Source organism: Aspergillus nomiae (assembly GCF_001204775.2).
Source record: "Aspergillus nomiae NRRL 13137 chromosome Unknown contig00059, whole genome shotgun sequence".
NCBI lineage: Eukaryota > Fungi > Ascomycota > Eurotiomycetes > Eurotiales > Aspergillaceae > Aspergillus > Aspergillus nomiae.
The window spans coordinates 54,809-70,131 of record NW_015378114.1 but is presented as its reverse complement, the minus strand read 5'-3'; the positions used below and the strand labels follow the sequence as shown (position 1 = coordinate 70,131).

General features: G+C 50.5%; 5 protein-coding genes across 5 annotated transcripts; 4 read left to right on the top strand and 1 right to left on the bottom strand.

The window, feature by feature from the left end:
* Positions 1 to 15: 15 nt before the first annotated feature.
* ANOM_004236 (ATP-dependent RNA helicase BRR2) lies at positions 16 to 6,645 on the top strand (the record flags this gene model as incomplete). The annotated part of the gene is made up of 1 exon (XM_015549493.1): positions 16 to 6,645. One exon carries the CDS (start codon positions 16 to 18, stop codon positions 6,643 to 6,645), a length of 6,630 nt encoding a protein of 2,209 aa, XP_015409109.1.
* A 520-nt stretch (positions 6,646 to 7,165) lies between these two features.
* Positions 7,166 to 9,444, top strand: ANOM_004235 (oligopeptidase family protein; the record flags this gene model as incomplete). Its single annotated transcript, XM_015549492.1, has 2 exons — positions 7,166 to 7,197; positions 7,320 to 9,444. 2 exons carry the CDS (start codon positions 7,166 to 7,168, stop codon positions 9,442 to 9,444), a joined length of 2,157 nt encoding a protein of 718 aa, XP_015409111.1.
* Positions 9,445 to 9,927: 483 nt separating this feature from the next.
* On the top strand, positions 9,928 to 10,479 carry ANOM_004234 (uncharacterized protein; the record flags this gene model as incomplete). The annotated part of the gene is made up of 1 exon (XM_015549491.1): positions 9,928 to 10,479. One exon carries the CDS (start codon positions 9,928 to 9,930, stop codon positions 10,477 to 10,479), a length of 552 nt encoding a protein of 183 aa, XP_015409105.1.
* An 862-nt stretch (positions 10,480 to 11,341) lies between these two features.
* ANOM_004233 (glycoside hydrolase family 43 protein) lies at positions 11,342 to 12,331 on the top strand (the record flags this gene model as incomplete). The annotated part of the gene is made up of 1 exon (XM_015549490.1): positions 11,342 to 12,331. One exon carries the CDS (start codon positions 11,342 to 11,344, stop codon positions 12,329 to 12,331), a length of 990 nt encoding a protein of 329 aa, XP_015409108.1.
* A 100-nt stretch (positions 12,332 to 12,431) lies between these two features.
* On the bottom strand, positions 12,432 to 14,490 carry ANOM_004232 (putative MFS transporter; the record flags this gene model as incomplete). The annotated part of the gene is made up of 9 exons (XM_015549489.1): positions 12,432 to 12,615; positions 12,690 to 12,998; positions 13,053 to 13,106; positions 13,154 to 13,240; positions 13,296 to 13,753; positions 13,802 to 13,904; positions 13,954 to 13,970; positions 14,026 to 14,233; positions 14,297 to 14,490. The coding sequence occupies 9 exons, from the start codon at positions 14,488 to 14,490 to the stop codon at positions 12,432 to 12,434; spliced, it is 1,614 nt and encodes a 537-aa protein (XP_015409107.1).
* Positions 14,491 to 15,323: the final 833 nt, after the last annotated feature.

Genomic DNA, 15,323 nt, shown 5'->3' with positions numbered 1-15,323 from the left:
TATAATACCATCAAGATGGCGGACCAAAATATTTCCCAGTATAAGTACTCGGCGATGTCCAACCTGGTTCTCCAGGCGGACCGTCGTTTCATTTCTCGCATCAACGATGAACCTACCGGAGACCCAGAGTCCCTCGCAGGTCGGATTAGCATTCGGGAGATGGGCGGCCGAATGGCGCGTGATGATGCGCCAAAGACGAAAAAGAAAGCAGGCTTGACCGAAATCGAGCGAGGTTCGATTCGAGAAGGCGAGGACGTACTCGCCCGAGAACAAAAGAAGCGCCAACGAGGCCAACCTGCACAATTACGAGGCCAAGGTATCCTTTCGGCTGCCGATGCTGTTGTCGAAGGCTTGAAATACCGCCCCCGGACGCCAGCCACCCGAGCCACATATGATCTTATCCTTACCATGACCGCAAACCATCTTGGCGATGTTCCTCATGAAGTCGTACGAAGTGCCGCCGATGCCGTGCTGGAGTACCTGAAGGACGAGGAAATGAAAGACTTCGATAAGAAGAAGGAGATTGATGATTTGCTTGGCAGTTCCATGAACCCGAAAGAATTCAACGAGCTTGTGAATTTGGGCAAAAAGATCACCGATTACGACGCGCAGGACGAAGATGAAGATATGGACGGTGGTCTTCAGGGTGAAGGTGAGGAGGAACTTGACGAACGCCAAGGTGTTGCCGTTGTTTTCGACGAGGAAGACGAAGATGACGAGCGCATGGGCACTGTCAATGAAGTGCGAGACGATGATGAGCTGTCAGATGAGGACGAGGCAGATCTGCAAGACGCAGCCGGCACTGACGAGTTAACCGCCGACAAGGCTGACGCCGATGATCTCGACACCGAGGAAATGGTAATAGACGGCGGCGTGGACCGTGGTGGTAACCGAGGGGATAAAGGACTCAAGGTTTCCGCTCGCGAAATTGATGCCTACTGGCTTCAGCGTGAGATCGGTAAAGCATACTCAGATGCCCATATCCAACAAGAGAAGGCCACGGAGGCACTTGAGATCCTTGGCGGTAAAGGCGAGGATGGCGCTGAGAAGCCACTCCGAGATGTGGAAAATGATCTAATGGAGCTCTTCGACTATGACTATCCGGACCTCGTTGCTAAACTGGTTACGAACCGGGACAAGATTGTTTGGACCACTCGGTGGCGCAGGGTGGCCGAAGATGCGGATGCCCGCAACTTGGTCGAGAGCGAAATGGTCGAAGCCGGTCATCGTGCCATTTTGGATGAAATTCGAGGAAAGACAGCTCGTGATGATGGAAGTAGTCGACCTGAGAAGAAGATCAAGCTCGACCTGATGGACGTCGATGTACCAAATGCTCCCGCCCCAGAAGAAAAGCCAGCTGATGGCGGCTTGGTCAGAGGCCTTCAACCCAAACGGCTGATCAATCTGGAAAACCTCGTCTTCCACCAAGGAAATCACTTGATGACAAACCCCAGTGTCAAATTACCCCAAGGTTCGACCAAGCGGACATTCAAAGGATACGAAGAGATTCATGTGCCGCCTCCCAAAGCGAAGAGAGATCCCGGAGAGAAGAACATCCCGACCACAGAACTTCCCGAGTGGGCGCGGGTTGGTTTTGGAAGCTCGAAGGAGCTCAACCGTATTCAGACCAAGTGTTTCCCTTCGGCTTTCCATGATGATGGTAACATGTTGGTCTGTGCGCCTACAGGATCTGGAAAGACAAATGTTGCCATGCTCACCGTCCTACGAGAGATTGGAAAGAACCGTAACCCTCAGACGGGCGAAATCATGCTGGACGATTTTAAGATCGTTTTTATCTCACCCTTGAAAGCCTTGGTGCAAGAGCAGGTCGGAAACCTTGGCAAGCGCTTGGAGCCCTATGGCATCAAAGTCGCCGAACTCACCGGCGATCGCCAGCTGACAAAGCAACAAATCGCTGAAACTCAGATCATTGTGACGACCCCAGAGAAGTTCGATGTTGTTACGAGAAAGGCATCAGAGACAAGCTATATTAAGCTTGTGCGGCTTATTATCATTGATGAGATCCATCTTCTTCACGACGATCGTGGCCCTGTCATCGAAAGCATCGTAAGTCGGACCATTCGCAAGGGCGAGCAGACTGGTGAACCTGTCCGAATTGTTGGTCTGAGTGCCACCCTCCCTAACTATCGGGATGTGGGAAGCTTCTTGAGAGTGGACCCCGTAAAAGGCCTATTCCATTTCGATGGCTCCTATAGGCCTTGTCCGTTGAAGCAGGAGTTCATTGGTGTTACAGACAAGAAGGCCATCAAACAGTTGAAGACCATGAATGATATCTGTTATAATAAAGTCATCGAGCAAGTTGGGCAGCGTAGGAACCAGATGCTTATCTTCGTTCACTCTCGGAAAGAGACGGCCAAGACAGCGAAGTATATCCGAGACAAGGCCTTGGAGATGGAGACTATTGGTCAAATCTTACGAAGCGATGCTGCTAGCCGAGCCATCCTGGCTGAAGAAGCAGAGTCTGTAGATGATGCATCGCTTAAGGATCTCCTTCCCTACGGTTTTGGTATCCATCATGCTGGTCTGAGTCTTGCCGATCGTGACTCAGTCCAGGCACTCTTCGCAGACGGCAGCATCCAGGTTTTGGTTTGTACCGCCACTCTTGCTTGGGGTATTAACCTTCCTGCACATACAGTCATCATCAAGGGCACCCAGGTCTATTCTCCAGAGAAGGGTAGCTGGGTTGAGCTAAGCCCTCAAGATGTCCTGCAAATGTTGGGAAGAGCTGGTCGACCGCAATATGACACTTTCGGCGAAGGTATCATCATCACTTCCCAGACGGAAATTCAGTACTACCTCTCCCTCATGAACCAACAACTCCCTATCGAGAGTCAGCTTGTAAGCAAACTTGCGGATAACATGAACGCCGAGATTGTTCTTGGAAATATCCGGACGCGCGATGAGGGTGTTGACTGGTTGGGTTACACCTACCTCTTCGTCCGTATGCTGCGCTCTCCTGGGCTGTATAGTGTTGGTGCCGATTACGAGAATGATGATGCTTTGGAGCAGAAGCGCGTTGACCTCGTCCACTCTGCGGCAGTGATCTTGGAGCGGGCAGGGCTTGTGAAATATGAGAAGAAGACTGGTCGTCTTCAGTCTACTGAGCTGGGACGGGTCGCTTCGCATTACTACATTGGCCACAACTCCATGTTAACGTACTCTCAGCATCTTCAGCCATCAGTTACTACCATTGAGCTCTTCCGAATCTTCGCTCTTAGCGATGAGTTTAAGTATATTCCTGTCCGTCAGGACGAGAAGCTTGAACTCGCGAAGCTTCTGGGCCGTGTGCCAGTCCCTGTCAAGGAAGGTATTGATGAGCCTCATTCGAAAATCAATGTTTTGTTGCAGGCTTATATTTCGAGACTGAAGCTCGATGGTCTTGCTTTGATGGCAGACATGGTCTATGTAACCCAATCTGCTGGCCGTCTTCTGCGAGCTCTATTCGAGATTGCGCTAAGGAAGGGTTGGTCGTCTGTTGCCAAGACAGCTCTCGACCTCTGCAAGATGGCTGAAAGGCGCATGTGGCCGACAATGACACCTCTTCGTCAGTTCCCATCCTGCCCCAGGGACATCATGCAAAAGGCCGAAAGAATTGATGTGCCGTGGGCAAGCTATCTCGACCTTGATCCTCCGCGTATGGGCGAGCTTCTGGGTATGCCGAAGGCCGGACGTGTTGTCTGCGACCTTGTGTCCAAGTTCCCTCGTTTGGAAGTCCAAGCACAAGTTCAACCGGTGACGCGGTCCATGCTACGCGTTGAATTGACCATCACACCCAACTTTGTTTGGGACGAGGCTTTGCACGGAACCGCGCAGGATTTCTGGATTGTAGTGGAGGACTGTGATGGCGAGGAAATCCTTTTCCATGATCAGTTCATACTTCGCAAAGACTATGCGCAGTCGGAGATGAACGAGCATCTTGTTGAGTTCACGGTTCCTATCACAGAGCCGATGCCCCCCAATTACTTTATTTCACTCATCTCCGATCGTTGGATGCATTCCGAAACGAAGATCGCTGTCTCTTTCCAGAAGTTGATCCTTCCGGAGAGATTCCCCCCGCATACGCCTCTATTGGCCATGCAAAGTGCTCCAGTTAAGGCATTGAAGCGTGATGAGTACCAGAACTTATACTCCGATTGGCAGTATTTTAATAAGATCCAAACGCAGACCTTCAAGTCGCTCTTTGATACAGATGATAATGTCTTCATCGGCGCTCCTACTGGAAGCGGAAAGACCGTATGTGCGGAACTCGCGATACTGCGTCATTGGGCTAAGGAGGACAGCGGCCGCGCTGTCTATCTTGCCCCCTTCCAGGAACTCGTTGATCAACGACACGCTGACTGGGAGAAGAGGTTAAGCAAACTCTCCGGTGGCAGGACTATTGTTAAGCTTACTGGGGAGACGACGGCTGACCTGAAGCTCCTGGAGCGGGCAGACCTTGTGCTCGCCACTCCAGCACAGTGGGACGTCCTCTCTAGGCAATGGCAGAGGCGTAAGAATGTACAGACCGTGCAGCTGTTCATCGCAGATGAGCTCCACATGCTGGGAGGCTACGGGGGCTATGTTTATGAGGTTGTGGTGTCGCGCATGCACTCAATCGCTCTTCAGCTGGAGAATGGTATGCGTATCGTTGGTCTGAGTGTGTCGCTCGCTAACGCCCGGGACATTGGCGAATGGATTGGTGCCAACAAACATACCATCTACAACTTCAGCCCGCATGCCCGTCCAGTTCCCCTGGAACTCCATATCCAGTCCTTTAGCATCCCTCATTTCCCCTCCCTCATGTTGGCGATGGCCAGACCGGCGTATTCTTCGATCTTGCAGCTCTCACCAGACAAGCCCGCAATCATTTTCGTGCCAAACCGTAAGCAGACCCGTTCTACCGCCATGGATCTGCTGGCCGCTTGTGCTACCGATGACGATGAAGACCGATTCCTGAATGCCGATGTGAACGAATTGGCACCACTACTTAACCGGGTCCAGGAGCAGACCTTGGCTGAGTCACTGTCTCACGGTATCGGATACTATCATGAGGCGTTGAGTCCTACTGACAAGCGAATTGTCTCTCACCTTTTCTCAATTGGTGCTATTCAAGTGCTCCTTGCTTCACGCGATGTGTGCTGGGAGCTCAATCTCACGGCACACTTGGTAATCGTCATGGGAACGCAGTTCTTTGAAGGCCGCGAACATCGGTATATCGACTATCCTATCAGCGAAATTCTGCAGATGTTTGGCAAGGCCTCTCGCCCTGGCGAAGACAAGATCGGCCGAGGCGTGCTCATGGTTCCGTCGGTCAAACGCGAATACTACAAGAAGTTCCTTAATGAGGCGCTTCCTGTGGAGAGCCATTTGCAGGCTTACTTGCATGATGCTTTCGTGACTGAAATCAGCACTAAAGTCGTTGCCTCTACCCAGGACGCCGTCGACTGGATGACGCACACATACTTCTACCGCCGCCTCCTGGCTAACCCCAGCTTCTACGGTCTCACTGATGTCAGCTACGAGGGCCTCAGCACCTTCTTGTCGGAGCTTGTAGAGAACACTTTGAAGGAACTTTCTGAAGCCAAGATCATCGATTTGGATGAAGAAGACGATAGTGTTTCGCCTCTTAATGCCGCCATGATCGCAGCGTACTACAATATCTCTTTCATCACAATGCAGACCTTCCTCCTCTCTTTGTCGGCTCGTACAAAACTCAAGGGTATTCTGGAGATTATCACATCCGCTACGGAGTTCGAGTCCATCCAGATGCGTCGTCACGAAGACCACATTCTGCGCCGCGTGTACGACCGGGTGCCAGTCAAGATGTCCCAGGTTGCGTACGACTCACCACACTTCAAGGCCTTTGTTTTGCTGCAAGCCCACTTCTCGCGCATGCAACTCACCATCGACCTGGCGAAGGATCAAGAAGTCATCGTTAGCAAGGTTCTCAACTTGCTTAGCGCGTGTGTGGACGTTCTCTCCTCGGAAGGCCATCTGAATGCTATGAATGCTATGGAGATGTCCCAGATGGTTGTCCAGGCCATGTGGGATCGGGATAGCCCTCTCAAGCAGATCCCTCACTTCAGCCCTGAAGTGATTAAGGTGGCTAATGAGTTTGGCATCAACGACATCTTCGAGTTTATGGAAGCCATGGACCCGTCGGAGAACAAGGATTACGCTACACTGGTCAAACGTCTTGGTCTTGACAACAAGCAATTGGCACAGGCAGCAGCCTTCACCAACGACAAATACCCCAACATTGATATCGACTTCCAGGTCGAGGATCCGGACGATATTACTGCTGGCGAGCCTGCGTACCTCAAGGTCAAGATCGAACGGGAGGTCGAAGAAGATGAGGAACCCGATATGACGGTGCACGCGCCCTTCTACACCAACAAGAAGATGGAGAACTGGTGGTTGGTCGTGGGAGATGAGAAGACCAAGAGCTTGCTTGCGATCAAACGAGTTACCGTTGGGCGGAAGTTGGAGTTACGTCTCGAATACATCGTTCCTACCCCTGGCGACCATGAATTGACATTGTACCTGATGAGCGACAGCTATGTGGGTGTTGACCAAGCGCCAACTTTCAATGTCACCGCCGCCGAGGGGATGGAAGAAGACGAGAGCGAAGAAGACGAGGAGTAAAGACGAGAATTCATGAAGAGATATTTTGATTTATTCGGTACTCTAGGGTTGACCTTTGTATGATGACTTTACCTTGGTCCATGTTTGTGTGTAATTATAAGCTGTAATGTGGAAAGAAAAAAAAACAATCTAGATGTTCAGGATTCCTAGGATTAGGATTTGAGTCATGTGCACTACCTATCAGTAGCTCATTACCCAATTCGGGTTCCGGTGGATTGACATGGATGATTTTCAGTTTAGCGTCGATGGGGACCAAGTGGGGATAGCGCAGCGTGACCCATCATCCCATGATCTCCGCATTTAATGCTCTGCTTCTCCAACAAGGTCCGCCTTTTCTCCCTCTCACGCCACCTGGTCTCCTTTGCTTCTTCCTTTCGAAACCTCCCTGAAATCTTCTCTCATCACTATCTACAGATCCTCCACTTTCTCTTCTATATCTATATAGCTCCTTTCTTATAAACCTACCTACTGCGGCCCAGCAGTGGGTACCTACTACCCTATAGTTAATTGGAGATCTGTCATGACCATTCGTCCAATGAAGTTCACACCAGAGTAAGTTCACAGTCCCCCACTCTCACTGTTCTTGTCAGGAGCACAGAAATGCAAGCGCATATCTCAATTGTCCTTCCGGTACCTATTGGCTCAACAGATTGTTAACTTGATGACTGTTTTAGGCTCCTATTGGGAGCTCCTCGGCGGTCTGCTGCTGTGCCCAATTCATCCGGCACTTTGGCTGTGTATACCCAGACCTCCTACTCCTTCGAGTCGCATGCCAAAACCAACGAAATACGAGTAGTGGATATCACCACAGGCCGATCTTCTCTCATCACAAATGATCCAAGTGCGAGCTCTCCTCAGTGGCTAGGGAACGATGACCGTTTAATATGGCTCAAAACAAAGGCAAACGGCAATACGAGCTTCATAATCGGGCATGCTCGAGAGGCAGGCAAGACATACACTGCTGGAACAGTCCCTGGACCAGTGGCGAACCTCAAGGTCACCACCATTGAGCCAGGAAAGATTGGGTTCGCTGTAACTGGCCAGGCGAATCCGGATGGGTCCCTTTATAACCCTCATGATGCTAAAAAGCCTCACACTACCGGGAAACTGTACTCCTCATTATATGTCAGGCATTGGGACTCGTACATCGAACCCCAGAGGAATTCGATCTGGTACGGCCTATTACAACAAGCCCCGCTGACCCCTGCTACTAGACATGCAGGCAAGTACTCAACTTCGGGATTAACCAACCTGATCTCAGTATGCGGTTTAACCGGCGTTGAATCACCGATCCCACCTTTTGGGGGCTCTGGAGATTTTGACATCAGCCCCTCCGCAATTGTCTTCGTAGCTAAGGATCCTAATGAGAACCCTGCCACGCACACCACCTGCTCGTGTTATTATTGTCCGATGTTTTCTTGGACTAGTGTGACTGCACTGGAGTCTCAAAAGATATATGCAGTCAAGGGCCTTGAAGGAGCCATGTCTTCCCCCGTCCTCTCCTCAGATGGCAGCTCTATCGCTCTCCTTGCAATGAGGGAAGATGGTTATGAGTCTGACAAGAACAGAATACTCTATGTGCCCAACCCCTGGAGTGGAGAGATGATAGAAGCTTTCGCGTCCCCGGATGGAGAGGGTTTGTGGCATCTAAGTCCATCAGCCGTGACATTCGCAAACGACGACCAGTCCCTCTTCGTTCAAGTAGAGGAAAATGGCCGTGGTGTTCTATACCAGCTTCCCCTAGCTAACTTCCGTCATTCTCGCCCCTCTGCGCTGAAGAAGCTGACACACTCGGGGTATGTGACTGATGTGTTCCCTGCATCAGCCAAATCATCCAAGCTACTGGTCTCGAGCAACAGCTTGGTAGAAAACAGCCGGTGGACGATTGTCGACCCGCAGTCTCCCGAGAGCCCCAAGGCCATATCTTCACTGTCTCGTGGCGGTGCTGCCTTTGGACTGTCTCCAGCGCAGGTCGATGAAATTTGGTTCAGGGGAGCTGAGGACCACCCCGTGCATGCCTGGGTTGTGAAGCCATCCGACTTCAAGCCTGGGAACAAATATCCCCTCGCTTATCTCATTCATGGAGGTCCGCAAGGAGCATGGAATGATCAGTGGAGCACGCGCTGGAATCCCGCTGTTTTTGCTGAGCAAGGGTATGTGGTCATCACTCCCAACCCCACAGGCAGTACCGGCTATGGACAGGCATTTACAGATGCAATTTGTGGTTCCTGGGGAGAACGACCCTACATCGATCTCGAAAAGGGATTTGACTATATTGAGAAGAACCTGGACTATGTCGACACAACTCGAGCTGTGGCCCTGGGGGCGTCATTCGGTGGGTATATGGTGAACTGGATCCAGGGACATGACCTTGGTCGCCGATTCAAGGCTCTTGTGACTCATGATGGTATCTTCAGTATGCGGGCACTGTTGAGCACTGAAGAGCTCTACTTCCCTGTTCGAGACCTCCAGGGCCCCTACTGGAAAGTCCCAGAGAACTGGGACAAGTGGGATCCCTCCCGATTCACAGGCAACTGGCAAACACCCCACTTGGTTATCCATAATGAACGGGATTATCGGTTGACGATTGCGGAGGGACTTAGTGCCTTCAATGTCTTGCAAATGAGGGGCGTGGAGAGTCAATTTTTGACGTTTCCTGATGAGAATCATTGGGTACTAAACCCAGAGAATTCCCTCATGTGGCACCACACCATCTTCAACTTCATCAACAAGTTTGTTGGGCTGCCGTCGGAAAATGGCACAGATTTGGAAACTGGAGTGGCTAATATGTCTCTGTAATGAATTGATTATTTCTACCCGGCGCAACTGCAGTCCGGGCTTTGTCCTATCAGGTGGCGCTTTCAAGATCCAAGGACGGGATACATAATGATTTATATAGTTCAATGCACCTTTTTGATCGCAATTGAAACCACTATTCACCACCCCCGTTGACCTTGTCCATGAATAACGGACACAACGGCGTTGGACTAAGCTTCTCCGCTTACAGTGAAACCCCGTTTGACCCAGGACAAAGGCTCGGTAACAATGGCCCCATAGAAGCCGTCATTGAGCCCGTGCAGGACAAAGAGTTCTTTCTCCGTGAGCCTCTGCTGAGACTGTCGCACAATATATAGCCAGTCAACCGCTGTGACCTGATCTGCCAACGTTCATTTACGCTTTTCTGACACGCGCTTCTATAGGCAAAGGCCGAGTGCTTTCTGGAAACCACCGATCCGTATTTCGACTGAATAACCGGCCCTAGTGCTCGGGAGCCTCTTCAGTATGCCAGAGGCCAGGGCTTCTTCACCTCATTCTCACACTGTGGTCGATTCTGCCAGTATTGTTGCTCCAGAACGCCGAGTGACATGCTTGCCACGTCCCACCACGCGCTCAGCAGTCCCAGGATCGACGACCGATGAGAGACACAGACGGCACCACCCATGCTTTGTCCCCACTCTTACCCACTTACGGACTCCCCTGTATCCTTTGGTATCCAGCACTACTGCCCTCGCACACCCAGACTTCCCTACTACTCTCCTCGCCTTCCATCTCCTGACTTCTCGACAACTAGATGAGCTTGCCATCCATTATCATCAAGTGTGGCCACCAGCCCCCGCGACCTCTTACTATCCCGTGGTTATCCCGCCCTGGGTTGGTACAGAAAACGAAAAGGACGTGGACATTGAGACTAAGCGGCGGCGGTTCGGTCGGTTCATCGGGCTCCAGCGTTGCGAGACCCCAGCGGAAGAACAGGAGTCATACTCATGGGGAATGGAACAAGAAACTGAGACAGAGCTACTAGAGCTCATTGATCAAGAGTGGAACGAAAGTTGAATATCGTCACTCATCGCTTCAAGTTATGGGAAGGTTTTATGTGACCAAAGACCTGATAGTGAGTCGCTCCCTTTAGTGTCTCGTTCCAAATTCGAACGCCCAAGCTTATGTCTTGCAAGGCTTCATTTTTTCCTCCATTAGACTTAGACAAGCCTAGTCATCTAGTACCTCCAGCATTATACGTACGCTGTTTCTCTTTTCTTCTTGGGGTTTTTGTTTGTTCGTTTCTCCTGGGTCTGTCGCCTTCTTTGAACGGCGTAGTAACTATGGTTACTGCAAGTATCATGAGATCTATATTCAGTCACCTTTCTCAATCTCACCCTGTGATTCTCGTCATTCATACAATGTTGTGCCCTACTTTAACGCCCATTTATGATTTTCTTACCTTGCACGATGGGCTGTCCTTTCATGATGTTACGTTTCTTTCTTCCGAGCAGAATCACCTTTCTCGATAGAATAAATGTACCTAATGACATAGTAAATCTAGTGGATCAGAAATGCACCCAAGTCATGTTCCATACTTAGTAGCTCTTGTCAACTTGGATAAGTGAGTCCATAATCCATATACTTAGCCTCGTATTTATCCATGGCTCACCCGCCAGGTACACACAGAAATCAGCCAAGTTTTCCCGCCACGGCGCAACGCAGCCCTAACGATAACTGACGGAAACCATTTATCCGCGGGGTAAACCTGCGGGGAAAGCTCTTGGTATTCATGTTTAGGCTGTCCGGCTAAACTAGAAGACCTACCATATAAAAAGAACAACATGACAAACTAAGTACAGCTTCATATCCCCCCAACCCCAAATAATCGTACAAAGACAGAATCAAAATTCCTCACTAACAATCACAATCACTCAAAATGTCCAGTTCCAATAATCCCCCTCTAATAACCCACATCTACACCGCCGACCCCTCCGCCCACGTCTTCAACAACAAACTCTACATTTACCCCTCCCACGACCGCGAAACAGACATCCAATTCAACGACAATGGCGACCAATACGACATGAATGACTACCACGTCTTCTCCATGGACTCCATCTCCGGCCCCGTAACGGACCACGGCGTCGTCCTGGGCCTCGCCGACGTTCCCTGGGCAAGCAAGCAGCTCTGGGCGCCTGATGCGGCCACCAAGAATGGGAAATACTATCTCTACCTGCCCGCCCGCGACCACGAGGGCATATTCCGGATCGGGGTCGCTGTGGCCGACAAACCGGAGCGACCGTTCACGGCCCAGGAGAGCTATATCGCGGGGAGTTATAGCATCGATCCTGCGTCTTTTGTGGATGATGATGGGAAGGCGTATCTTTATTTCGGAGGTATCTGGGGCGGCCAGTTACAGTGTTGGTCGAAAGATGCTGGGGAATGGGTGTTTGATGCTTCGAAGACGGGGCCTCAGGAGCCGTCTGGGGAGAATGAGCTTGCTCTCTATCCGCGCGTTGCGCAGTTGACGGATGATATGTTGGGGTTTGCGACGCCTGTGCAGGACCTGGTTATTCTGGATGAGGGGGGCAGCCCGCTCAAGGCAGATGATCATGAGCGACGCTTTTTCGAGGCCTCCTGGATGCACAAATATAACGGCACGTATTATTTCAGTTATTCGACCGGCGATACGCATTATATTGCGTACGCGACTGGGAAGAGTCCGTTGGGTCCGTTTACGTACAGGGGCCGGATCTTGGAGCCGGTGTTAGGGTGGACGACACATCATTCGATTGTGGAGTTTGGGGGACGGTGGTACATCTTTTATCATGATTGTGAGCTTTCCAAGGGAGTGAGTCATCTGAGGAGTGTCAAGGTTCGGGAGATTGGGTATAATGATCAAGGGGATATTCATTTGGTGGAGTGAGTGCCTATGCTTTAGTGGGTACATTGTAATTGTATTGAGACTTGGTTGTTTGGTAGAAATGAATATAGGGCTTGCGTCCGATTTATTGCGTACTGCAAGTCTAATGCGTCATTCCCTTTTCCCGGTTCTCGACAACGCGGTTCCAGTATTTCTCGCGGCTGCGTGTACGTAGTGTCTTGCCGTATTTTATCATGACGAGGAAGACGGCTGCGCAGGCCATGCCGATAAATGCGGCGGAGATGAAGCAGTTTTGGTAGCCCATGTTGTTGATCCAGGGGGTGATGCTGTGTCCCGTTAGCATGCACCGCTACATGTGGACAAAGAATGAATGACATGCCCGTAACCGATAGCGAAAGACATCGTGTTTCGAACTAAGATGATGCTTGTCATCGCGTCGCCACTTAGCTCCCGGTAGCTGTCGACGAGGTAGTTCACACTAAGGGTGACGCCACACGTATTCGCCATCGCAATAAAGCACATCGCTACTAGGAGGCCAAACCAATGGACCTGATGTGCTGCGCCAACGCCCCAGAGTATCAATGAGCCCGGGAGGATCACGAGACAGATAAGGAACGGCCAAAGACGGTGTTCGGCTTCCATGATTCCATTATTCCGTCGAGCGAGTCGGATCGTTAGCCAGTCGCTGAATCTACCGGTGAAGATGGCGCTATGTATCAGTTAGTATTGCAACGATGTGCACCCTCAAGGTGGGGAGACATACCCAAGACCCACGCCTAGACAACAAGCAATGTAGGAAAGGCCGACAATTGCGGTGCTTTTTCAGTAAGATATGGATCCAGTTGGCTCTCTCGGGTTAAATACCTGAAGTTGTATGGGGCAGAGCCAAGAATAATTGAGGCAGTTGCGTTCAACACATTGAAAAAAATCAGGTACGAGCCATAGGAAAAGCTGTTTCGCAAGTTACCTTTCCAAGGTTCCGATCGACTGGGACTTCTAAACTTACCCTGCGTAAAACACAACTGGCCAGCTCAAATAATATAACCCATGCCAGAGCCGTCTAAGCATGTGATTTTTGGGCTGACGCGGTCCCAGAAGTGACAGCTTCTGGATGTAAGTTTTCTTATGGTACACATTATGTACTTCACCGGCCTCTGTGTCCGTATGTCGAGTATCAACAGGGTCAGCTTTCTCTTGCTCGTCTTTCCCGGATGTTGAAGAAGACGGGTTCACTGGGAGCGCCGATGTGGTACATTCGACACCTTCACGCGTATAATTCGTCTCTTCCATGCAAAAGAAAAGGAACGTAGCGGTGACGGCACAGAAAATGGCAGGGTAATAAAATACCCATTGCCAACCCTGGTACTCGGCAATGAAGCCACATATAACTGGGGCAAAATAGTTACTGCCGGCCAGGAAGAAGGCGTATAGACCCATATACGTTCCGCGTTCGTGCGTGAAGTACTGGTCCCGTCAGATTGGATCGCGACGATGTCTCATTGGGATACGTACCACATCCGTGACGGTTATTTCAGGAAGGGCCTCGATTGGCGCTAAGAAAAAGCCAGTCACGACGCTCCGAGCGATCCATTGTCCATTACTCGTTATATAAGGACTGGCCCGTCAGTGTCAATTGATCAAAGTGAAGTTGAAGCTGTACATACCCCCAGATCAGCGTGCCCTAGCCGCATAACCATGTTAGAAATACACTTCGTCTATCAGTGATCTAGACTTACCATCATTCCGACCAATGAGACTATGTATGTCAGCCGCTTACCATACTGCAATGCGAATGGTTGCCAAAATAGTAGACCCCATCCTGCAAGCAGGAACATATATCCTGTGCCTTCGTTTAAAGTGCCAACAGAAACCCCTGTCTCCTCGGAGAGTGAAACGAGTACTGAGTAGACAACTGAGCATGCAATACCTGCGAACAAGGTATACCTTCAGATCCAAAAGGCGATTAGCTCGTGCTCAATGTGTCATTACAGGTGTGCGAAGACGTACGAACTGACACAGATGGTCGACAGTAATTTTCGTCGTGGCGACCAGTTTAGTGGGTCATCAGGATCATCCGAAGGCTGGGGAACGAGAACAATGTCACTGTTTCCTCCGTCCAGATGTCGCGTGGCCAATGTACGCTCCAAATCCACCAGAGTAAATGTGCCCGGGATGGCATTTCTGTCCACCTCCGGCATCATACTGCAATGACAATGTGGAATGCCCCTTGTGTTTCAAAAGATGGAATGAGAAGATAGATCTAATCGAGTATAGACAGGTGCATTGCCTCACTGCTACATTCAGGGGTCAACCCTGTGTAAGAGCGGTGCAAGGAAGGTAATAAATGGGTCTCTTCACAACGCATCCCTTGCAGCGGAATCAGACGCGTCGCTCTGATCTGGGCTTCGACCTATCATTATCATGCCCACAGTAGAATATTCTCCGCTTAGCCGAAAGGCCGGTAATCTCGAGAGGGGTTAAGCATTTGCACCACTTTCTGGATAAGCAAGGCGGGATCCATTCGACTAATCCAGAATCCAGACGTCGATCTTCGACTCAGTCGGCGCTAAGTGAAGGTAAACTGATAACGACACATTCGCATCGATCCCGATGGATCCAATGCGGAGATGAAGGAAGACCTTGAATGACTCGTATCTAGTGGGGGTGTGGTCTGGACATTCGATATGGAAGTAAGTGGTTATCCGCGTGTTGGAGAAGTTCAACGGAATTCTTTCCGGGGATGACGCTTAGACGAACCAACCACTGTCGCACGGCGATCGTAGCGAATCATCCATTACTGGATCACCTGCCACTCCACTACCCTAACTAATAAACTAAAAACATCTCGTTCTTTCTTATCTTGGTTTCAAACGGTGTCCTGCCGAGTCCTACCGAGATAAACCCACTCGTTCCTTATCATCGATCCTTACTGTATGGTATCTGTAGTGTGCTAGATCCCTATCTTCCCATCCCCCTCCCAATAGGACCAGGCCAGACCCTTTCGCTGGGTGTGCACTAAAGATTATGAATTCAC